At 38.6% G+C, this 25,984-nt stretch overlaps 1 protein-coding gene across 1 annotated transcript in view; it reads right to left on the bottom strand.

The window, feature by feature from the left end:
* Positions 1–25,984, bottom strand: part of MYO3A (myosin IIIA) — a 112,528-nt gene that overhangs the window by 21,618 nt on the left and 64,926 nt on the right. Inside the window, exons 16-28 of the mRNA XM_035890151.1 lie at positions 23,663–23,789; positions 22,460–22,670; positions 20,349–20,496; positions 12,901–13,054; positions 11,722–11,810; positions 9,856–9,985; positions 9,568–9,738; positions 7,413–7,492; positions 6,718–6,795; positions 4,491–4,696; positions 3,435–3,546; positions 1,804–1,966; positions 1,079–1,165 (exon numbers count right to left, since the gene is read on the bottom strand). Coding sequence (XP_035746044.1) covers positions 1,079–1,165; positions 1,804–1,966; positions 3,435–3,546; positions 4,491–4,696; positions 6,718–6,795; positions 7,413–7,492; positions 9,568–9,738; positions 9,856–9,985; positions 11,722–11,810; positions 12,901–13,054; positions 20,349–20,496; positions 22,460–22,670; positions 23,663–23,789 — 1,756 coding nt within the window. The remainder of the gene's footprint in view (positions 1–1,078; positions 1,166–1,803; positions 1,967–3,434; positions 3,547–4,490; positions 4,697–6,717; positions 6,796–7,412; positions 7,493–9,567; positions 9,739–9,855; positions 9,986–11,721; positions 11,811–12,900; positions 13,055–20,348; positions 20,497–22,459; positions 22,671–23,662; positions 23,790–25,984) is intronic.

The following is a 25,984-nucleotide window of genomic DNA, read 5'->3' as shown; positions in this document are numbered from 1 at the left end:
CACTGAAAAAAGTTGAAATGAAACTGCACACAGGACAGAGAAGGTGGACAAGAAGAAATATTGGGGAGATCAACAAACAGAGCAAAGTGGTAAATTCATACTTTTGCATTTGCTAAATATCCTAATGTAACTGACAACTTCAGATGTGTAATTATTTTTGGCACATTACTGTGTTTTGTTCTGGTTTTAGATTGTTTTCTACACTGATGAAGTTCTACGAACTGCAGTGAAGTGCTCTTCAGTACACACTAACATTGGCCCGGTGCACTTAACAGATTGATCTGACAATGATTAAAACGAGCACTGGTGTCGGTATATACTCATGAAAGCACAGCTGAGGTAGCTTAAATCTAGATAGCCTGGGTACTAGCAGCACTAGCTTATATTTGGGGTTGCCACCTTTGTAATTTCCGAAAGCACTGTGCAGATTTGTGCCAGCTGTTTTCAGACCTGTGCCTCTCTAGTTGTACTGCTGCTGATTTCAGAGCTGCCTCAACTACATTGGGCTCGGGGACATCTCTTCAGGGACAGGGGAGAAAGAAATATAGGGAGGAAAAAGGGATGTCACATAGCATACATCTGGGCCCAAGGTGATTATTGCTGCAGTAGAGAAGGAATATTTTGCTAGGTTAGATTGAGCAATGGCAAAAAAGAATCAGAGATGTGAGTGAAATTACAGGTTGTAGTCTTCTCAAACATAACTATTACTGATACATAACAAAACCTATTCCTAATAGAACAGCACGCACACACATATTATATGCAGATAGTATGATATGGGGCTTCAACAGTATCAGCTGTAATACATAGATATATCAGACTAGGAGTGAAAAGGCTTGCTATGGCATTTAACCAGTCCACAGCTGTAGAAAGTGCCTCTCAGCCACTTTGAGGCATAGGTAATGGAACACATTGGCCCGTTTCAACCACTGTATATAGATTCGTAATAGATAACTTATACCTCAGAATGTGTAAATGGGCATAGTCAATCAGTGTAGCTAGGTAACAGCAAAGAATCTGGATCAACATACTGTGTATGGATAGCACATTAAAAGCCATGAAAGCAAACAACTCTTACTTGCTTGAAGTCTAGTAATATATTCTTCCACTTTTTTATTACGTTTTGCATTTGTGTATTCTCTACGAGCAACAAACCCCCTGTATGCTGGAAAGAGATGTCAAAAATTAAATAATCCATTAGGTACACAAAAGACTGTAGGAATAAAAAAAGTCTGGAAGGAATTACAGACCTCCATTAAAATATTCATAAATACTTTGCAGGCTTTATCTTTCAAAAAAAAAAAAAGGCAAACAAGCACAAGCAGTAAATCTACATAAAACCTACATTTTCTGGTGAGTAAAGTTATTATGAATGAAATGAATACAAACCACAAGACAATCAGAATGTAAAATAAGATGATGTTTGAAACGTATTAAAAATTTCACTTGATGTTTCCATCAACAGTGTAATTGGTCTTATTATCTAGGATGGTTAATACATTTAATTTTCATTATAATATTATACAGCCTTGTCAGAGCATGCCAGAATATTATTAATAACAGTATAATCTGTGCAATCCTTCCATTGTTAAAATTGCCTTTTATATGTAACACTGATAAACGTAACTTCAAGAAAAGAGATTGTCATAACCTTGTTAAAAGAAATTTTTCTTCATAAGAGCAGGTATCACCAAGTATAAGATATTTTGTCAATTTTAACAGCAGGAAAACAGCAAAATCCACATCCATCTATCAACTGTACACACGCTTTAAGCAAAATGTTAAATGTTTTAAAGCTATTACCTGACTGTATTTTAATAGCACTTTGTTCCCTTTGTTCCTTTATCTTTTTGTATCTCCTTGAACCCAGCCACCCTCTGACACAAGCTTGAATCAAAATAATCATGTCAACTGTCTCCTTCCGCATTAGATTTAGCTGCTCCACATGATAGTATTTGAGGAATACCTTAAAAAGAGTAGGCAGACAAGCAAAAGTTTTAGTTACCCTCCCAGGCCCTGTATTTACTCAATCCACTTAACATCAACAAGACTTACAAGCTAGTTTCAAATGATGAACAGACTCTTCAGCTGTAGTGTCTAAAGGATCGTTCTTGTTAAAGATAGCATTTTGATTGTTTGGGCTATTAGTTTACCTTAGCCTCCCCTTCAACATCTTTTGCCAGTGGCTGCTTATTCATGCTTTCATGGTATGATGTTTTAAAGTCCCAGTGTAAAACTTCAGTCTTGCTAACCTCACACATCTGATGTATGTTACATAAACATGATCCAAATCTGGAACCTTCAACCTCTCCGCTTTCCAATTAAATCTAAGGCATTGTTTGTTTACTAAATTGCTTTTATCAAGCATGAAGCTCATGTAACCCCTGAAAAACTAGTCCAGCCCAAGGGATACAAACACATTCCTGGTGCATATTAGGAGGAAGTAAAATGTGTAGAGAGAGCTTGTGCGATTAAGACAATAATTATGGTTGTTTTGCAGAATTCTCACGATCTTTGATCACTTGTTGGTACAGACACAGGCTAACCCTAATTAAAGTAAGCGTAAGCTATAGATCTCACATCCCAAGATATGCTTCCTTTGGCTGCATGTTGTCCGTTAGCCTCACCAAGACAGCAGAAGGAAATAAAGGTTGAGGAGGAGGTGGCTTCATGGCTTCTGTCCCACCTATCCAGGAAGATGTCTCAGAAGAAGAACAGTTGTTTCTTCTACACTGAGGTGATTTCAAATAGTTTAGGATACATCTCTCTCTCTCTCCATATCCTTCCTGGATGGGCACTTCTGTTACATTAGCAAATAAAGAGACTAGGTGGAGTACTTGTCTGATGCTTCTGTTCTCTGGCAGACCTTCTGAGATCTGTCAGCTGGGGGTGGGTGGGTGTCCCTCTCTGGTACACTGGGAAGACTAGCGAGCTAGAACCAAAAGCAAGAATATGGGAATAGACATGTGTTTCTCTTATAACAAAGTCTTCCCCCCACTTCACATATATGGGATCATCCTGCTATTCCAGTGCTCAGCAAAGTCTGCCACAGAGGCCTCTGGCTGGAAAGCCAAAACCTTTCCCTTTCCCTTTGTAAGTCTGATTGCTCCAGGGAAGAGCTTCCTTTCCTTAAGAAAGCTCGGACTAAGCTCACTGCTCCTTACTCCCACATTTTTTGAAAGAAATGTGACAACAGTGGTGTTGTTGCACACTGCTTTGCACTGTGGCCTCACTAAAGCTGATTGGAATTTTAACACCTTACAGGATCAGGATTTCAGCCAGATATCCGGGAACAGCACCCAGCAAAAAGTGGTTTTTTTTAAACCAGTAGAAACCAAGAGCTACCCCAACCTAATGGGTGAGAAAACAAATTGCTTAATAAGCTAACAATGACAAACTGCAATCATGCAGATACAGTATATTAAAAAAATTACTTTAGTTTTTCCAAGAACCCAGTTGTCAAGGCGGGCTTTTTCCAAGATGGCAGCACAGGTTTCTGGGCTGACTGGAGGATCATCATTTGTTTTGTAACAGATGAGATAATACCTGAAGACAAAGATATGATTCTTTATTCCATTAATAGTGAGCAATAGATGCAAATACATTTAAACCATTCATTTAAATAATAAAAACAGTTGCATGAAAGAAAACATAGCACTGAAAAAACCAGAACAGCATATGAAAGAAATTGCTGTGATTTATATGCAGTGCTAAGAAACTCAATCAAAAGTGGATGAGTGAAATATTGCACACCCTGGAGGGCTGTTTAATTCTATATCAACACCAGAAAGCTTTTAAAAAGTGTGCAACCCAAGTAGAGTTGTGCACTGGTTCTTTGGCTTTCTACATTCTGCAAAAGTGATTTCCGTGGCAAAATAAAAATATTTGTAAAGCTCTTCTGCCTAAATTAGGTTATCTCATGTCTAGAAATGTCATGAAAATTTCATACCTTATCTCATGTGCTAGATCATCTACATTTGAGATAATTAAAATTATGTGAGATGCATCCCAGCTTTTGCTACCTCCTTGGATTCAGCTTTGCAGATCATTTTGGAACATATATGTGCCACTAGGACATATCATATGTAAGCATTTAATCTGGCAAACTCATTACTCAGAATTAATTCTGACTAGGAAAAGAGGTCAGGATGCTCATGCATAAAAATTACCTGTAACATACGAGCTCAGCTGCTGGGTAGGAAAGTTCTTGTGTGTTCCAGGACTTTCCAAAATGCTCCATAACAAAATGAACCATACCTATCTTGGTTTTTTTAGTTCAGGAAAATTACATGAGTTATGTGTACCAATCCAAAACAGGTCACTAATCTTGTGCCTGAACTATTCTTTGTCATCGAGTCTGTAATCATCTTTGTCACAGGAAATGTCTTTGCATTTTTTCTTTAAAGACCACACCAAAGACACTGCTGATGCTTAGCAAACACTGGGCAGCAATGATAGGAGAGGAAAAGGCTTCTTCACATCAATGTTACCGTTTAATGAAGTTAGCGAACAGGATACGGTGTGAATAACCCTGTCTTCGAATTCTTGCTGTCTCCAGAATTCCTGTGTATCGCAGCTGAACCAACACTTTTTCTTTATCAAACTTGTTTGCCTGCCGGTCGTTGTTTGGCTTGATGCACCTGACAAAATGAGGCTGACCGACGACCATTTTGGATAGCAAATCCATCAGAGAATACTGCAAGAAAGTAATAAGATACCGGCCATGAGGATATTTATAAAACTTGCATATAGGTCCATGTGTAGCTGAAATTTTATTTCATGTGATCAGAATCATGTCCAAACCCATTTACATTTCAGTAAGCTGGTACTTTATGGTAGATGAACTAAATGATCCAACAACAATTCTAGCTCTGGTAAGATCTCTAAGTTAATAGCATATACTACTTGAGAAAAATACTGATTCCAAATGGATGCACCAAATTCCACCCAGAACATTCTCACAAACTGCCATAATGTTTAACACATGATAGAAACTCTCCTTACACTTATTTGGTTCTCTTGGAGCCTTGTTAGTTAATTACAGCCCACCTTTTCTTTTTCCTTTTGTTACCTGTTTGAAGATCCTTATTCACCCAGCGAGTGTATCATCCATTTGAGGATGGGAAGTGGAAGGCAGCAAGCCAGTAAATATTGCCATCCCTTCATCAGTCTGGAGGAAACTAAGGCCATCCCAGAAGAAGGGCTGCTTAATCGGCTCTGATCTAGCATGTCCTGTTCATTGTATAGGCTGATGGTGATACTATAGCTGCCCTGCCAAGAGGAAACTTTTGAGGAGAGCAAAACTAGAAGTACACAAAATCACAATTCCAAAGTTGCAATTTTCCCACCTCACCAGGGTACCAGGCTAGCAGAGGGGATGAAGTTTGTAGCTCCCCATGCCAACTGAGGTGAATCTGGCTGTAAACAACCTTGAGTGGTGTTTTGTAAAATTGCTTCATGGGAGGATCTTATTAAAACACAAATGAAGAGGTTCATTCCTCGAGATTCAACCTGACTCAACGGAAAGAGGTAGCCAGGAGGTAATGCAGTTCAGCAGTAGGGTGGATACATGAAACTAGTGTAGGACGTCAAGAGCCATATGCTTCCTATTAAAATGTGCAATTCCATTCTGGACAGATGCTGCACCATGCAGTAAAGTGCTTAATTAGCTTCATTGCTAGTGTGCCAATTGAACACAAACAAGTAGGACACGCTAATGGATAATTTTTTCTTCCACTCAGTCTGAGCTGGCAGCCGCTTTTCTCAATCACCCATAGATTTCTCCGTATGACTAAATCAGTGGGGCTGAAGCTGAATTTTCATTTAAGAGCATTAAGCTAGCATGATCTGAGCAGGGATTTCCACTACAGAAAATAGTAACAGAAAAGTGTAAATATAATTAACTCATTTGCAGCCTCTGATGCTAGATGTGCTGGTAATGCACTGAATCACAGACATTAGGTTTGCATGAGATTGAATAAATTTTTCCATCTAGAACTTTAAAACACCACGCAGCTTTGGACCACGATGATATCTAGGCTGAAATTATCCTGTTCAGTTGTATCTACTAAACAGAGCTCTTGCTCCTTACTGTAAATGAATTCTTATGGGTCATGAACATCACCTCAGCTGTCTTTATGTTTTTGCTGGGAGAGATGACTAAATAAGAGTTGAAAATTCAGAGCTGAGCCCAAGTGAACCAACTCTGTGCGCCACTTTGGAGGAAAGAATGCTCTTCACAGCTATTTTCTATTGCAGGACCATCAGCACAGCCAGTGCTTGGGAAGGTCAAGAGCACTGCTGAAGAAGTCACAAGGATGAACTTAGGACAGCCTCTGAGCAGCGACCATAAAGATCTTTCTCTGGAGCTCCTGCTTCAGATTAACTTTGCCCTCTTGCTTCTTAAAGAAATGCTATACCACTAGTGTCCAACCTCCCTTTATCTCCCTTGGTGGAAAAACAAGCAAGTGAAAGATTAATATCGATCTTCATACATCATCATGACAGAAATGTGGCTGTGTAATCAAGTACAATTAAAGATGAAACATCACCATCTCCTCTAGATACTTGTACTGCACAGTCCACTGCAACATATATACAGTTCACAAACTCTAAATGGATAACTCTTGACTCTAATTCAACAGGTGCATTTCAAAAGGTGAAGGAATAAACATACATTCTACTCTAGAAAATTTATTAAAAGATCTGATATCTTACCCTAAAATAAGAAGCAACTGTCTGTGTTTTCATACTGGTTGTCTCTCTTGGATGATGTCCAGTATCTCCTGATTCATTCTATAAAGATGAAGAAAGAAAATGACACTCTGTTGAACCTGTAGTGCCCTTTCCAATGCCACAACAAAGCATGCCTCAGAGAACATCATTAATTAAAAAAAAAGTATTCTAAACAGAAAAAGTTACCGCATGATCACTAGCACAAATCAGTTACACCAGTACGTTACATTACTTTGCTACACAATACACAAACGTTCACACACAGAGGGCACAACTTGATAACGGAGCATCTAAATAACTGCCACAAATAACCTGACAATGTCTGAGGTCCCGTTTGTTATTTCATCATCACTGTTATTTTGGTAGTTCTCTAAGGAACTTCACTATACTCCACACCAATATTTTAATTTCTCTTTTTGCTACAATACAGCTAGGAAAGGAGATTTTTTTTTCCCTAGAAGTTGTTATAGAACTATAGCCAGAAAGAAGGGAAATGTTACCTCACGGAAGGAATATGAATTGCACAACACAAAGATATCCAGCTAAAAAGAAAAGAAAATAGGAGAGGGAGAAAACCCAAGGAAGGGGTTACTTGCTTACTTTTAGTACCAATAACAGTATTGCCTTTCTAGTTTAAGTTAGGGTTCAATGCAGAATCATGGAATCAGTTTTCTTACCTTTGTATGACTGATTGATTTCTGGGGGGTCCACATTTGGTAACTGATCGTAGTTTTGCTTTTAGTGTGTGCCAGGTTACCTAATGGAAGATGAAAGAAAGCAACCTAGAAAAATGCTTAGGTCTCATCTAAACTAAGAACTATGCTGACCCGCCTTATTCTATTCATGCTCCCAGTGTAACCATATGCTTATAAAGGTTGTTGACTTTTTCGGAGTATGTTCTCATTTCCCCTTTCACCCTTGGGATGGAACAAGCTCTGAAGAAGTTGCATGAAGATGGAACATGGGCCGAATTTTCCTTCTTCAGCACTTATGTCACCTACTAGAGCAAAAAAATAAACAAACAGACTGCTGCAGAAGGTAAGAAAGATACATCTTAGAGCATCCATGTGGTTTTAGCCTAAGGATGTTATTGTACTATTCTAGTCCTAAGGCTACATATATATTAGTTAAAAAAAAAGTGCTAGGACCCTTCTCTGCCCCTGAGGACAAGTGATATGGCATGACTCAAGTCTATACAGCTAAACTCTATACTTCACTACTCTTTTAACCTCCTGGTAAATATAGGGTTGCATCTTTCCACAGAGCTAGTTAGAAACTATCGCAGGCCTGTACTTTGTCTTGAAGTGTACCTGGGAATTTCTGGGAGACTGCTAGCTGACATGGTCCAAAACTGTCCCAGGGAGGCATGCGAACAATTAATAGGAATGGGCGATCCTGTGGGAGCATTCCAGCTACTGTTCACTGGCCCTTTTTGGTTTACTAGCATAGACATAGTCTTAAGACTAACCTTGGAATTCCATCAAGTAATACCTTTATTATGACAACTTGAAGGACTAGGTGCATTGGAGTGCTTTACACAGACACTGGTCTTCTAAAGGAATAATGAAAATTCTGCTGAGCTTTCCATTATGTCACTCTACATTGATAAACCCCAACCTTTGCTGCACATTGCCATTGCTTCTGCTAATAACATAACACCTCTGGAATCTTACTGTCCACTGGGAGAGCCTGCAATCTCTCTGTGCTCAGCTACTATCAGTAAGAGGTGGATAAGAGTTGGATAAACAGCTGCAAATATGTGGCATGTAGAGCTAATGCATTATGTATTATGTGATGATATCAAGTACTAAACCTCCCTTGGGCTTAGCTGAATATCACAGGGTGGGAAGGAAAGAGAGAGGATTACTCCCACCTAACTTAAGCTATCTGAAAGTGAGGTATGTATAGGATCCCCACTGTATTCAGCAGAGAGAAGCACCTTCAGAGGATATTTATCCCATCAGAAATCAAACTTTTAGTTGGCTGTAGCTGGATGTTTTGTGTCAGTTTTGAAAGGTTACACACAGTGTTTCATAGTATTTAACAAGAAGACTAAAACAACCTTCAGAGTTATCTTGCAAAACGTTACATATGACTTGGGTTCAGTTCCATTAGACCATTTGGGCCCTGACTTTGGCTCTACAGAGATTATAGCTTAGTATTTTAGCAGGCATCAACCAGTCAAAAAGTTCAGGCAAGGACATTGAACTCAGTGTTTTCCCAGAAACACTGACTTAAAATAGACCTTCAAGACTAAATTTTGCATGCCATCAGCAAAGCCCCCTTTGTGAAGGACAGAAGCCTTGCCAAAACCTCAGTTTCTGTAAGCTACAATAACATTTCAGAGAAATTTCCATTAAGCTCTTCCAATTTAGTTTTTCTATTCTACTGCAAATACATCTCCCATGTAGCTGTACAAGAATGTAATGTGAAGTACTTACTGTATGGCACCAATGCCATCACACATGGAGTAATATAACACAATAGCAAACTGGTTGTAAGGAGACTTACCCATCATCCTAAAATGGCAGGTAGGACACTGTGCAAGGACCTGGTTCAACTAAGGCGCAACTTAGCAGTAATTTCTGTAGAGCCAGTCATGTTCCTCCACCCCAATTTATGAACTCCCTGAGGAAGGGACCACTACTATGATTCAATCAGTTACCTATTGTAAAGGACTAGAAGACTGGGAAAATAGAGGAGCATCTCCTCACTCCTTGCAGCAGATGTTAGGAGCTCCAACCTTGATTCTCTACTATTTTATAGAAAAATTGCACTGAGACAAAACAGGCAATTTATATATGCCCTGACCAAAAAAGGCCAGTGACTTACCTGATCCTTTCTGTTCAGTCCTCAACTCAAGGGATGCACTCCACTCCCTGTCTTGTTCCCCTACCCTGAAGAGAGGACCCTGAAAGAAGCCTCTACCATTTCCTTGGCACTTGACCAGACCAATCCCTCCCCTGCAGCTTGAGATGGCTGGGGCTCCATTCTGTATAGATTCTAGGGTTGGAAAGTTAAGCCACAAAGTGTATAATGTCATCAACAAATGGTCATATGAAACCTAGCAGTGGTCATCACGAAGGCTAGAGAAGAATAAGATTACCACAATAGCAATACCTGTTTTCGTAAGAGGATGGGTTACCAACTCTCGTGTCAGATTATTTTCAGATGATCGCAGTAGCAACACAATATCAGCTGGCAGAGTATCTCTATTTTTGGCTAGGAATCCACTTGCATTATATAGAACCTGTTTAAAAAGTGCATTTATGCATCTTCTGGGCTTTTGAAAAGTAACTGTAAATTTAAGTACTCTGGCATGTGGTTTTTAATATATCACAAATAGTTTTTCAGCCATCAAGCTTGATCTTGCTTACAGTCTTTTGATCACTGAAAGTTCTTACTTCTCAATACTGAGAACCATTAAGATGCAGATCACTAAAGCAAATACATCCATTCCAAAGTAGCTTGAGACATTTATTTTATTAATGCAGATATGTTAATATTAGTTTTAGCCGGTGTGTATTTGTCACTAGGACAAGTGTATTGTAGTCCTCTTTACACGAGTACATGTGTAAATGCATAATTAACAATGCACTTGATTTCAACCATATCACACAGGATTACCCATATGACTGTCCAGTCTTTCTGTCCCATTCATATCATGCTGTACTGACCCAGGACTTACCACTCTTCCTAGAGATCTCTTTATTAATTGTAGAGGAAGTTTGCAAAATCACAAACTGCATATTGGCAATTGAAATCTCTCTAAAAATTCCAGGAATGGTGCACCTAACTCAAAACGTACCTCCAGGGCTCTATCTCGATGATGCTGTAAAGGACCCACAAGAAAACCCAGCCTGTGAAGAAGGGTAGAAGATACTGGCATATTTAATTTAGAAAAAACCCCTCACAAAACAAGCCAGTAACAGTCTTAAATTACAAAAATCCTTGTAAAAGAAGAGGAAATAAATTGTTCTCTGGTTCCACAGTAAACAGGACTAGGAGTAATGAACTTGCATCACAAAAATGAAGATACAAGTTAGACACTAGGAGAAACTTCCTAATGAAAAAGCTTGTTGAACACTGGCAAGGGCTGATGGGGCATTGGTGGAATCCCCATCTGCAGTGGCTGGTATCAGGAGTGGTACAGGGAGAGCTGGCTCTCCGATCCTCAGCAGTGAGATATGCTGGTGAAGTGCAATTCAGCTGGAGATGAGGTTCAGAGGAGTTACTGTAGGCCTTTTGTAGCTGGCTGTCTTACACAAGGGGCAAGTTATCTTCCATCAGCTCATGGGCAGTATACTGCCTCTTTCCACGCCTGCTGCTCCAGCACTGTGCAGACCCAGCATAATATCCTATGTGAGACAGCAATGTCCACTCCATACTCTCTAGAAGAGCTTGAAAGGAGGTGGGAGCTCCTGCTTTCACAAGGCAAGGTTCAGGTGACCAGTGGCATCTTGCTGCAGTGCGTCAGCAACTCCTCCTGAGTTTGAAAGGCAGCAAGTCACCTCGTACAGGAGGGCAAGATGCTGCTCATCAAATGAAGCAGAAAGCAGGGCCTGCACTATCTATCTAGCTGGCCACAAAATACAGAACGAAGTAAGGCTGATGGGGTATAGGAGTTAGTAGAAAGAATGAAACTGGATTCTGATTCGAAGCAGTGGGAACAAGCATGGCACAGGACTTTGAGGAACTAAGGGGAAGAGCATTGATTTGCATCACGTAATGGTTATGTTTTGGGTTTTCTATAATACAGTCAGTTAATTTACCGGGTGACATTTAAGAAAAATACACTCCTGCTATTGCTCTTTTTTTCATGAGGGAAAATAACTTTTCAATTTACTTTTGACGTGTAGGGCACTGCCAACATTTCCATGTCAGGCCTGAATAGATGAAGGCTGAGAACCAGCCCAGCTGACCTCTTCTATTTCCTTCCAGCCCTACCATTCCACAATCCCCAACTAATATCATTAGGTTTCTTACCTTTCCTGCATAATGATAAATCCCAAAGGTTAGATCTACTCTTTTGGGTCTCCAAAAGTATTTTGACTTCAAATTATCTTCAAATTTTTCTGAAAGGAAACAGATAGCTTATCTTACTCGAGCTACTGTATAATAATTGTCTTCAGAAGCTGTATCACTTTAAAGATACTGTCTGACTCCTCAGACTTTGCAGAGGCACAAAAGAGACTCTGATGTTTTTAAGGACAAAGATACCATAATGGTCTTGTAACAAAAGGCACTGGACAGAGAATATGGAGTTCTTGGATCAGTTACTTACTTTGTACCAATTTTTTTCTGTGTGACCTCAGAAAATCACTTGCCTTTCTAAGGTTTCGATCTTCATGTATGAAACGATGTAGTAATCCTTCCTAAGGATTTCTTGGGGAATTGTGAGGAAACATTTACTGACTGATTGAGGGCCTCTGTACTGTAGACCAAAAAGTATGAGGATAGAAAGACAACAAGCTCATATAATTGCTTTAGCATGGGCATCCTTACTGGATGCTACTAGGTTTTGTGATTAGGTGTTGGTTAAAACTCTCATCAGACCCTTTGCACATTCAAAAATGAGTAAACCAAGGATTTATCTGCACAGAAACCCCACTGAAATAACTAAATCAACTGTAACTGCAACTACCTAGCAGCACTGAAATATTCAGGATCTGAATTACAACATATTTAGGTGTTCTAATTTTAATTCTGAATAGAAGAAAACAGGAAGCATAATTCGCTGAAAGGCACTGAGGCAGGTTTGCAGTCATTGCCCTTAAAAAGTACTAAAATTCTTGTTCCGATACGGCTCATCAAAAATCTCAGAGCTGAACATGACGCAAGCTTGAAAACAGTGTTCTTGGCATATGAACCTAGAGTTTTAACTCAGTTTGATCTTTATCTTTCAAGCCTTGCAGCTAAACATTCCTGAAGGCAGAGGAATTCAAAACCTGGATCAGCAGCTTAGGTTCATTTGTACTCTTGATGTTTCTCTATGAACTTCAAAGACACATCCGTCCCTGCATGCACGCCTCCCTCAAACGTACTGTGACACTGGAATGTGGGCTCACTAAAAACATTGCTGGCATATAGCCTAAACTGGAGACGCCAAACAGAAATGTAACAGGGAGACATTCTGCAAAACTGTGAAAAAACCCATATACTTACCTACAAGTGTCTGATCTGTTGCTTGTGGGAATCGACTTTCCTCATCCAACAGGGACAATAAACCCATTGGTTTCTGCAGGAACATATCTAAGAGGGGCCTGTTGTCCTCATATTCTATAACTCTTGCATCAACACCTTCATATAGGTATTCATTCTGTAACAAGCAACAGAAGGCATGTTTTTTCTACATATACAGAACCACTTCAGAAAATAATTCACAGATTGTCAACTGTAGCAAATTAAAACTACACTGAAAAAGCATGCCCTGGGGCTAAAGACATCTAGCTTTTGCAGGAACAAATTTCAGTTGGGATGCATCACACTGTCAAGCTATAGGTTTTTATTTGCATTTGGGTATGTGGGGGCTTCCTATGGCATATTTGGTAAAGTAAGATGCTTCCCAGCAATATGCAAGAACTAAAGAAACAGTTGAAGAAGATGAAGTATAGCGTTTGCAGATGGAGTCCTCAGTGTCTCTTTACTTCCCTGGTCTGCAATGTAAAAACTATCTCTTAATCATTTAGAGCTACATTTACACTCCCGGTTTGTGGCTCAGATCTCTGTGATGTACAGTGGCCAAGATTTACAAAAGTGATGACAGATTACAGAGGCCTCACTTGTTTGATCCCCCTCCTCAAACACTTGGAAAAATTCTTATGTGGAGAAGAATGATGCACACACTTTCTAATAATGAAAAAAAGGTATAAATACTTTCCAAAAATTAAATAAATTGTCTCAGGTTGGCCTCTGCAACATTTTCACTCCTTTTAAAGAACCAGGGAAAGGTATTCAGCTTTTTTTCAGCAGGATTAAAAAACAAAAAAAAAGCTGGTGGGGTTTTTTGTGTTTGTTTTTTTTTCTCCTGAAGACTGCAAATATCTTTGGATTCATACCAGACCGAGAAAAACTTGATAAATGCTGTGTCCACTGTATGTTACAATGGTTTTATCTTTAAAATAATTTAAGTTATAGCTGAAGAATAAAAGAATAACTTTAACCCTTCAGCAAGGCAGAGGACAGCCATAGATTTACCAAGAGAAGGATGCTCTAGGGACTGCCCCCGCTCCGTTATGTTCGCCTGCATTAGGGAATGCAATAGCAGTTATCCACTGCACGCTCCTCCCAGAGACACCAGTGCTGCCTTCAGTCCCGTGCAGGCTATGCTATGAAACACATAATTAAGTGTTTTGATCTACTTTAGCAATCATCCGTCTTCCCAAGGATAGGACTTTATAATAAACGTGTTGTATTAATGTATGGTGTTAACATTACAGTTGTGCTGTCCTGAATTCTTTGTGAGAAGAGTGTCATAAACATGAATGACAGCTATATTAATGAGTTCAAAGACCTCTAACCCTGAAAGACCTCTCCTTATGTGTCATTCACTTGAGTCTGAATGAGTGAAGAAAGCAATATATTGAGCATTTCAAAAAGGAGTTAACTGCCATATACAACAGAAAAGTACACGTTACTAGGCTTCATACCTCTTAATCTCTAAGACAGAGAGAAACATCAAAATGAATAAAATCAATCACACTGTCTTGGAAATACAGGCCCAAATAAATAAATCTGCTGATCCATTTGAAAGAGAACACAGAACATACACCTAAGCCCTTCCAGTGTCCAGATAGATCTAATTTCCCAGGACACTCTTCGCTCCAAGGATAGCTAATGGCTCAGTTTATCTGCCCATACAAGGGTGTAAGCAGTAAGAATCTCTCCCACAGCCCCGTGAGGGTTCCTCATCTCAGACACATAACATTAATTTCATTCATGTCTCCCCAGGAGCAGTGGACAGGTGGAGTTTTGCTTTTTATTTTAATCAATGACTTGAGTAGCAGGACGAGACAGGAGAGTAATAAGTGTATCACTGATATAGGCAAGAAGTTAATTATGTACCTGTAGGAGCTAGTGCCAGGAAGGGAATGAGTCCATGTTATCTCCCAAAGATAATACTGGAGTCGGGGCAGCTTAACCAGGGGCTACGGCTGTACTGACACAGATGTTACATTCATGAAACCAGCTGTTACTGCTTAGGATTATCAAGACTACACTTACCAAGGGGGAAAAGGGAAGAGATTGCTCGGGATGAATCTATCAGAGAAGTGTTTCTGTGACACTCAGACATCCTCAAACAAGCTCTCACAACAGCCCACCTAATGATGAACTTTTTCCAACTTCAGATGCTTGTGAGACCGGCTGGTTTAGAAAGCTGGTAAAGAGTTCTCTTCAAAACGGAAGGGAGGTCTGTGATAGCTGTACCACTACACCCTAACAGCAGCATCTGCTCCCCTCCCTGCCCGGCCAGCGTGTTTCGGTAATGCTGCTGCCTGCCCAGTAGGATATGGAGGGAGTTGAATCCATCACTTCCCATGGGCTCCTGGAGGACGGCTGATAACCAAGTCTTGCAGGCAGCAGTGTGACAGATGGCTCAGAAACAAGATACCATATTACATTTTCTTATGCTGGTCTTCAACCATATTATTAGGATACAAGCAGCAAGGATAAAAGCCTTAACGATGCACATCATAAAACTGCAATGAAGTAGATCTTATTTGAATTAATAATCTGAATCAGCTACGGGATTCTGTAATCCCCCGTGATGTTTTATGACAAGAAAGGTCCTTAAAATAGCAGCTGCTCATTGAAATTCTAAAGCATAATCCACTGCAAAGTATTCCTATGGACAGGATGTCAAAAGGAATGACTGAGTTACACTAATACTTGGGCTCCTGTCTTATCTCAGTATTGCATGGTATCTTTTCCGTGATCAAAACTAGGTAATATTAGCTTGTGCAACCTGGTTTCACCTAATAACAAAAGAATTATTAAATGCATTAGGAAATGGTCTTCATGTTTAATAAAAGTAATGGCATTTTGCTGAGAATATGGTATGATGATCCTTTGGTTTAAATGGGAACACTGGAGACTTACTCAGCATGAACCTCTTCCAGCTTAAAGTAGAAGATTAAATTGTCATATGAATGTAAAATAAACATTGCATATATTTAATGCAACAAGTAGTATACTTCCAACTGACAGTAAACTTGCCACTTTCCAAAATGTTTTAGGTATTTGACGTTGCACTTTTTACTTTTTATGGAAGAATCACAAATGAGACAGAAATGGGAAGGTTGTCTTGCTGGACAATGCTACCTGCAGATCATGGAGGTGACTGAATTAACTTACATCTGTGCCTTACATGTAAGAGAAACCCCTTGAAGGACTGAAAGAGGAAAAGTTGTGCTTTGCTTAATATTAACCTAAAAAAAACTTGTGCCAGCATTCATTCCACTTAACTGTAGACCCATAAAAGAAGTGACTAAGTTAAGAGCCCACATTTCCTCCCCAGTTAGTGGAGACAAATAGATACATCTCTGACTATCTTAAACTATACTCCTCACTTCAGCCTTTCTATTAAATTAGGGAAAGGAGACTGCATTCAGGCCTAAAAGCCTTTATTCTTAAATGCAAACATTAAGTCAACAATAAAGAATAAATTCCCTTAATTTTGACTTGAGTTCTCCATGTTGGCACACAGACATCCTGCTCTAGCAGACACCCTGAGCCTCGGGTGGTGATAGTCCCACTGTTCCTTCCAACTATTCCTATCTCTTCTGAGGCCATGTTTGTGTATGTCACACTTACGAGGAAAGCAAAACTGTGAACAATTTTCAGATCCAGATACAAAAGGGAAACCACTGACAATGCTAAAAACATGTCACCTGCAACACTGAAAGTACAATTCAGCCTTAGGAATTCATTTACTATTTGGCTTCATTGCTCAAGTTGCCGAAAAACCAATTCACCTTCCCTCGTTATATAATCACGACTTACTAAGTTGACTTGGGTTAACTGAGAACTAGACTATAATCAACTGATTTAGGCCTTGGCTTCTGCCTAGATATGTCAAATTTCTTCTAACTGCATGTGGTATGGAACTGAACATGGCAAAACAGGGAAAGAAATGAAGAAATAATGTACCTAGAAGTTTTACTTCTCTGAGGGAAGTGTGAAAGAAATTAAATTCTGCAGTCTTCCTTGGGTAGATCTACAGGGTGCAAATGCTGTGTCGTGTCAGATTTCTGAGATCACACAGAGCAATCTGACATGTCTGTCTGGTATTGCACAGGGCTGTGGAGAGATACTAGGCTGGCTCCCCAGCAGGCGGGTAGCTCCATCAGCTTGGGCTGATGAAAAGTCAATGCAAAGGTCTCGGTGACTGCTGGCATCAGCCTTCTCCTAAACATAACTCCTGTCTTCTAGTATTAAAGATACACATCTAATGTGTGTAAAGTCAGGCAAAGGGCAGGGGTCATCCTATTGTTTGGCTTTTACATGTATTTTATATAATGATACTTTGTATCATTCAGTCATATGATTCTGAAAATATTTCCTTTTTTTCCATGTATAGAAAATTCAGTAATTGTATTTTATATTTTCCTGCAAATAGTTTTCTCTTATTTGTCCACAGGGAGGGCCTGTATTTACAAGTACGTTACTGATGTTAACACAGGAGAGTCTTTACAGTGAACAAAAAAGATTCTAACGCCACCTGCTTTCTTGAAGAGTGTTCTTGTGATGTAAAACTGGAACAAGAATGTTATAAATAAGTGAAAAGTGATGCCTTATAATGACTACGAATCATACTGCAAATCATCGTGTGCCATTGGGTTGTAATGCAGAATAATACATTTGTCATTTCCTGGCTCTGAAAGGGGGGGATTTACACCCACACTTGCACAAACTTAATCTACATAGCTCATTCTGCACTGCTGTAGTAATATCATTGGAGACTGCTACAAGATAATATAATGAAGTTTGATATAAACTGGTGTAGTGGTGTCATGTAAATTAAAGTAGACATCTTACTCGGTTGGTATTACACACAGGATGTGGACACTTGTAATAGGAGTATTAGGACTGGTATAATTGAAATATGAATGGAAATGTACGTATAAGCACCAGAAGAAAAAGCCTTAGAAGAATGGCCTGTGCTTTGAATGAAGAACGTTTGTTCACAGCAATAAAACTGAGGAAAGTGTTGTTTCCATCAAGACCAGAAGGCCTCCACTCATATAAAAACACAGTTCAGACAGCTAGCGAGTGGAACATCCTCTAAATCTGACAACAGGAGGATGACTGCAAGGTTACAGCACATCACGTACGCTTTTCCTTTTCCTATGAGCCCGCCAAGGAAACAGGCTGTAGGCATAAAGATGTATATGTTCCAACCGAGCAAAACCAGATAATGACCTTGCCTAAAGATTATGGAGGCTGAAGTAAATAAGGTTCTGAGGCAAAGAACCGCCCCGTAACAACTGATGATTGCAAAAGTTTGTAAAAAATCTGTCCAAAAACTATTTCAGCACAAAGAACCTAAGAGACATGATGAAGACTTGCTAGCTGTTGTCCCTTATTCTCTGTGTCGCTCATAAATGATCCCGGCCAGATCACTTGAACACACACATCTCGGTGCTTTCTACATGGGTGTGAGTCAATGAAATCTATGAGAGAATGAGTGGGAGTGGGCAAAATTGGCATACTTAGCGATTCTGTAAATAAAGATCACCTTCCCCTTGCATAAGGTCTGTAATTGTCATACTAATTTCCTATGGGGAGTAATGGGTAAATTGTATGTTGTCAAAATCAGAAGTTCATTTTCTCCCTCATCTGCTCAGTAGCACAATAACCGCCCTGATGTCTCTACAGCAGGGCACATGCAGGAGAGCAAACTGTTCCTGCTAGATGGTGACACCACAAACCTCCTCATTAATACAGGTCTGGCCAAAATATTCTGTATTAGGATATCTAGAAACAAGTAAAGGCAGATTACACTGAACAGGACCCAAGTCTAATTAAAAAAGAGAAGGAATATTAGGACAATATTTGGGTGTACAGAGATAGGGTTAGGAAAGCCAAGGTGAGTCCACCAGCAGCAAAAAGGCAACTAGGGAAAATGTTGGCCTGCTGCTGAATGGGCATGGATGACGTGGAAAAGGCTGAGACGATACTTGATGCCTTTTTTGCTTTGGTCTTGACTGATAATCTCAGGTCCCTGAGATCAGAGAGAAAGTCTGGAGCGAGGAAGATTTACCTGCGGTGGGGGAGGATCAAGTTAGGGAACATTTGAGAAAAGAGGACGTACGCAAGTCCACGGGACCTGATCAGCGTCTGGATTTGACAGGAATAAATACCAGTGCTGCAGTCTGTGCTATTTCCATCTTCCAGCTGTTAGAAACAGCAGTAGCCAAGCACTCTTTTTGTGTGAATTTATGCACTTTGGAAAGAAGATCCCTAAGTAATTACAGTAGGTCAGGCTAATTTCTCTCTGACTTTTAGATGGTATTAAAGACAAGCAAATACTTGTGACTGAGAATCTCCCACGTAAGTCTATAAAAACAACTACAAGGTCTAGGACTGCAAGACAGCATTTTCTGAAATATTTGGAAACAGGATAAAACATTGATCCATATGAAAAAAAAGTTCCATTTCACACATAGATATGCACACCTCTAGATGGACACATGCATGCACACACCTGCATACATAGACACATTTCAAACTTGTATCTGCCTTATCCTTAAAGCAAGCAGTGATTAACACTGACAAAATACTCTTTTTCTACTTATACGTAAAATTAGTATTCAGGAGGATTTTCATCTTTGTATCATAAACCCCAATAATTTCAATAAAACAGAGAAAGTATTATTTCACTTAAAATTTGAATGTTGACTGTTCTGCTCATACAGAATTCTGGAATATTTCTATTTTCAGATAGATTAATGGTTTTTTTCTTGGACATATTACTTCTTCAAATAAAAATACTGAATAATGATTTAAAGATAGTTAATTTAATTCTCATGGAATTATTTACAAAGTTGAGATGACCTTTTCTGAGGTTTTTCATTGTCCTCTTCAATTTCATAAACTTTTATATTTATAACCCATTCCTTTTCTCTGTTTTATATCAAATTATTTAGGTTAAATCCATCATTATTTAGCTTAGATGACCTAGTTCCTGAATAAGAGTAAAATAATTGTGAGATTTTCAGCTTTTAATAATGGAATTTCAGTGTTCATTAAACTTATTAGTAAGCTATTATGAATACAGCACTTTAAAAATTATGTTAACAATAATTTATTTTTTTATTGTAGAATCATACATTACATCACTCATTATTCCTCAAGAAAACAACATTGCATTTGCATCAAACTGATTATCACTGTTATGTTGCTTAGATACTGTAAATTTGAAGTTTAATGCATTTTATATAGGCATTTTACTTGAAAATAGCAAGCACTGCATCACAAAATACGTACTCAGAAAACATTTGTTATAATCTGCAATTTACAACCTGATATGGAGAAGGAACAACGTAGTTTCTTGAGACAAGGTTTTACATGTTCAGCAATATTAAAGCTTTATCAAAATATTCAACACATACCTGTTCCCAGGCAAAGACATGTTGATTGAAGTAGAACTGAATTTGTTCGTTGGCAATGTTGATACAGAGTTGTTCAAAAGAATTTTTTTTGAAATTCTCAAAGCCAAAGATATCGAGAATTCCAATGTTCAAACCATCATCATTTCCACTGCAAAGATTAAATAAACTTTCTATTGTTATATCTTTATTTTACACTAACTAGGCTCCATAATTTCCCAAAAGGAAGATGGATATCTCTTAAAATAACAATCAATTTTCGTTTGAAATACAATAAATGCACATCAATTCAAAGACAACTGTATTTGCAGACCAGATACACCGAATCATGTAATGACTGAATCAATTGATAAGGATATAGAGGATTTATAATTTTATTTTTAAACTAATATATGCTCATTATTATTCTATCATAAAAAGCTGACTACAGTACAGAAACAACATGCAGTTCTTCTTGTTTCTCTTGTAATAAAACAGGCTTTACTCACCAGTATCTGTCATTAAGTGTTATTTCCTCATATTATTTATTCTCAACAATTAAAATGGCTTATTTTAACATGAAAGTCAAAAGAAAGAATAGCTAGGCCTTTTATGCATCTAAATAACTACTTTAAGCACTGGAGTGTGGTATGAATTTAAATTATCAATGAAGTTCCAGAGAAGTACTACTAGTAAAAACTTCAGTTTGAAATTTTAGCCGAGGCATTCTGAGATGTGTAGTCATTTCTGAAACTGGAAAAAAGTTCTAATATTTGTATTTTTTTGCTGAAACAAAAAATCAAGAGGATATAATTTTATATAAAACCAAAGTTGACATTACTGTCTTTTCCTAGCTAAATTAAAAAAAATAAACCGTATTCTATCTACAAAACCCCTTTGAGGGGCTATCTGTAACAATTTTTTTCTCTTTTATAAAAAGTTTAGGAAATTGTATATGAAGAAACAGCCTCAAGATACTCATGAATAGCACTTGAAGCTCTTTGTGAAGTCCATCTCAAATATTGAAGAGTTTCATTGTGGAGGGATCAAAGGTATTTGTTGATTTTGACCTGAATTTGGTGACTATTTTATCTGTCTGAAAATTACATTTTTGGTGAATAGACTGCTGAAATTTTTCTGCCCAGTTCCTTCTTAGAGCTAATTACATAAAAATAGCAGATACAAATTATTTTACTACCACAAAACCAAAGCAGACTTCTGGGGTTTTTTTTGTATAATGAACATTTCAGGTTGAACTTTCTCCCTCCTGACCAGCATAATAAGTATTCAATTTGAAAAGGGCTCTGTAACAGGCATGTGAGACAGGCACACGGGCTAGCAGAGCTGCCCCATCTATCATGAATTTTATCCTATCACTTACTGATTAAAGTTCTGTTTATTGCTGCTCTGCTGTAACCAAATATTTGAAGGTTTGGACAGATTTTAGGATTGGAGCCTTGGCTTTCCTCTGATGTTTAAAAAAAAAAAACCAAAACCAGAAAATCCAGATTTGCAAACCAAAGCTATTTATTATTGATATTCCTCTTCAGATAGTTATAAAGTTTGCCCCTTTTCACTGGGCCCTGACCTGTAGGATCTACAACGCAAGCCACATCATTTCTTCTTTGATTAATTTGAAAAATGTGTTCTATCCTCCTTCCCAATATCTTCCTTGTCCCTGTGTTTAAAATGTCACCTTGTAAGGGTAGGGTGGACATTAACCTCAGTAAATGTATTTGGAAACTACTCTTACACATGTATGAAACCACGCTCATAACAACAGCGACAGAAGCAACAGCATCAGTGCAAATAAGAGCAGAATTTGACCTATGTAATCAACAGATGATTGTCAGAAGTTGACCCTGAAAAAGTATAAAGGAAAAAGTAGTTGGTATGTAATTTACTAAGGGTTAAATGAGTAAAGGTCAAAGAGGAAAACACCAGGCACCTGTGCTATCCATATCTACTGTATTTTCACTGCATACTATGAATAGGATAAAACCACATTTTTAACGTGGTGGTGTCATAAACAAAAAGGTAGCAGAGAAAAAGTAGAAGAGAACACTAAATGCTGTAGTGTAGGTGATATTATTCCCACCGAAAATCTCTCTTTATTCTGGAAAAGCTTCTTTTACCTTAAATGTTTGTCCGGTTTGAGTAAAGTGTTGATGCGATTGACTATCCAGCTGAAGAGGCGCCCGTACAGTGCTTTGGCCATGGCATCTCTGACATCAGTGGCTTTTTCTACAGTGTTGGGGCGAATAATTGTTTCTCCTCGAGTCACTACACAGTGAGAGGTGAGGGCCTCTTGCAGTTCATCTGCCTGAATACACAGCAAGGACGCACCTAGGAAGGGAGGCCACAGGCGTAGCTCAGAGGCAGGTTTTGAAAGGAAAAATATGCATTTTTGCCATCAAAGCTGCAAGTGCAACATATTATGAATAGGGGCCAAATCAAAGTCTTGAACTATGACTAATGAGGGTGTTCACGCCAAACAACTGTCAGTATCTGATTTCGTCACCAACCTTCCTAGCTTCCACTGCAGTCAATGAGTAAGTAATTCAAAGCAGAGGCCTTTAGGTTCTAAACTGCTTTATCAAGGAGGCTATTTCCCCAAACTGTCTACAGAGAAATGCTAGGCAATCTAGATGACTGTGTCAGGAGTATGTAAGTTGTGAGGCATGAATATCCCTCTCAGTTACAGCCATATAAGCCACTGCTGTCCTCCTTTTGCTCCAAAAAAGGTGTGCTTCGTTCCCAGTTCCACAATATTTTTCTATCTGTGGCAGGAAAATGTGTAATACGATAGCGTGAAGACTTCATTATCTCCCCACTTGTAATTACTGAGAAAGAGTAGCAACTTTCTTGAGAATCTTTGCCCCATTCCCTCCTCTGCCTCTTGGCAGCCTATAATGTAGGGTATCTCTTCCAAAGAATTAATGAGCTGCATTTCAAGAGGCACATGTGGGCAACAAGTAATGAGTATCTGAGAAAGAAACTGGGGAAAAACTATTCAACATGTTAATGAGGTTCTCCATCAAATGTTCAAATAACCTTGGAAAAATTCCAAAGATTTTCTTTTCCGGCACCTGCAGTATTAGTCATGTTTCCTGAATGCCAGTGAACTGGTTAGTCAAATAAGGTGCAGAACATGGAACATTTTTTTCTTTTTGCATTTGAATTCAGGTGGGCTTGGAATTAATCTATCTTCAGCATTCAATTATTCTTGCAAAATTTCCATGTGAATATGGTTTTCATTGATAACTCTCTTGCAATAGAAGAAATTTGCTATCAAAACACTAAAGGAAAACAATCTTAAATCAAGAAAAAACACTCACAGTTCTCAAGGGCTACTGGATTGGAAATGTTGCTCTTGTCAATCATATGTTCAGATACCACTGCAGAAAATTCAATGTTACCCACATTTAAAATGGCAGCCAGGACACTGTACACACTTCCAAGTTCCTGAAAATTATATAAAAATAGATGCAATACTTAGTAGCCGATAGATTTGTCACTGTGGTTTGTGCAATGGGCACGTGTGTATGTTGCTTCCTGTTGTCTGCCACATGCCCACTACATTTAGGAATACTGTTCTCAGCAGTTATTCCCTGTTCTGGACTCAGCATGGTCTTTCAAGTGTAAGACACCCAAAGAGGGCAAGACAAACTATAGCTTCCCTCATCTCTCTTCCATACTTGTCGACAGGACAGGATTGACATGGAGTAGGGGAAGCACAAAACAGTAGTGAACATAATCCTCTTGCACAGAAAGAATTCAGAGGTTATTTACATCCACACTTCATCGTGTCTACAGACACAACTGTGTCTAAAAATTTAATACCTATATGAATAAAAATATAAAATCCCCTGCATCTATGTTTCTTGGATTATGGAAACAAAGGTACTCCAAAGAACAGGTTTGCAATGGCTCTCACTGACATAATCACAAAAAGTTTCACTGGGAGAAGAGTGAGACCTTGCATCTCTGATTTGGCAAAGCAAATTGTCAGTTAGGAAATGTGCACTCACCAAAGCACTTTAATATGGACTTTACTTAAACGTATTTAAATTTCAAATTATTTAGTTGGTTCTGAAGAGGGATTCTGCCTTGAAAAAGGCTAATATTAGTCTGGACAGTGAAGTGATATATACAGTAAATTATTTTAAATACTTATATATTACAAATAAAATAATATTTGCAATTAATAAGTAATGCTTTCATTGCAGGTTTGACTTAGATTTGAACTGTGAATTTCCATCTGAACTGTGAATCAGTATACTCGATGATCTCTGAGTATTTTTGACTCAGAAGTGCTGAGGTGTTCCTGTAAAGAAGACTAGGTTTTAAGCTAGGATTCCGAGATATTGTATATTTTGAGGCACGCAATAATCGTGTATTTTAGAAATAGCAGGTTTATATGTTTTATAGTAGTTTTATAAGAAGCAGGTTTTGATGGACTTTTCATAATTGCACAGTATTTTTTCCCTAATATTCAATAGTTTGCCGGTACCATGACAGGCATCATTTACTCAGATAAAATCCTTAATTGCTCTAGAATACTTGATCTTGTTTGCAACACTTTCAGAAGTTAATCTAGCAGTTTAATAAATTAATTATTCCAGTGATAGCAAGACAAACTAGATAAGCTAACTCTAAAAAATTATGCTCAGGATAATTGGCACACAGTTTACCTAGGCTTTAAGCGATCATTTTAAGCTTAGGGACACAGATGAAATGCAAGGAAATGGATAGCTTAACTTCTGCCATTATGCTGTACAGTATGTATAGCTGCTGACATTTCTGTGCCCTTTTCCAGCGTGTTTGAAATCTGGCTTGATCTGTCTCATACAGCATGGTTATTGCTCACCCCAGGCAGTCCCTTCCTATTCATATTGCCGTGCAGCCTGAAATAAAACTGTGATTTTAAGACAAGGAGTACTGACAGTAGTTACTATTAAAGCCTGCCAGTCAGTTAAAAACAAATTTCAAAGAAATAAAACCTTGTTTAGGTCTCGGTTTTAATTGGAGTGGAGAAGATATTCTGTCCAAGGTTTTCTGCTAATAGAACATGAAACGTGCTTATATAGAACCTCCCCTGTGCACTGGGGTGAACGTCAAAGCTTATGGCTGCATTACTAAAAAGTGAACTTCGAAAAGGAACTCATTGTCTCTTTTGTAGAGACAATTGTATCTTTTTCTCACTGAAAATAATCTGTCTCTGCACATGTATCCTGTATCAGAACCTCAGTGGGGGAAGACTTCTCTGTTCCTTCACTCTTCCAACCACAGCCTCAGACAGGCTAACTCACCCTATGGAGAATGTCAGACAGGCTGACACGGATGGGGCTCACATGTAACCGCAGTTAGATTGCCCATGGCACTCAACCTGCTTCTGAAATTGTGGGGGCTCTACAGGTAGATAATCCTTTACAGATTCAGCTGACGGTGGCTGGCTGAGCTAATCAAGTGAAGATCCATGCTAGAACTGCACAATGTGGCCAGTGACCTAGTTCTAACTGGATCTTCAATATGTAAGGAAGGTCTTCGCTTTTGGATGATCAGGATTATTGTTTCCATCCATCCAAGTGAACAAAAGAACCGGGAACAAAAACAGACTTGCTGCTTTTCATGGTATGAATTAGGATTTAGCAAGGTCT

The sequence above is a fragment of the Egretta garzetta genome, unplaced genomic scaffold (genome assembly GCF_000687185.1).
Source record: "Egretta garzetta isolate BGI_Z169 unplaced genomic scaffold, ASM68718v1 scaffold142, whole genome shotgun sequence".
In the NCBI taxonomy this organism is placed as follows: Eukaryota; Metazoa; Chordata; class Aves; order Pelecaniformes; family Ardeidae; genus Egretta; species Egretta garzetta.
This window is presented reverse-complemented; position numbering and strand designations above follow the sequence as displayed.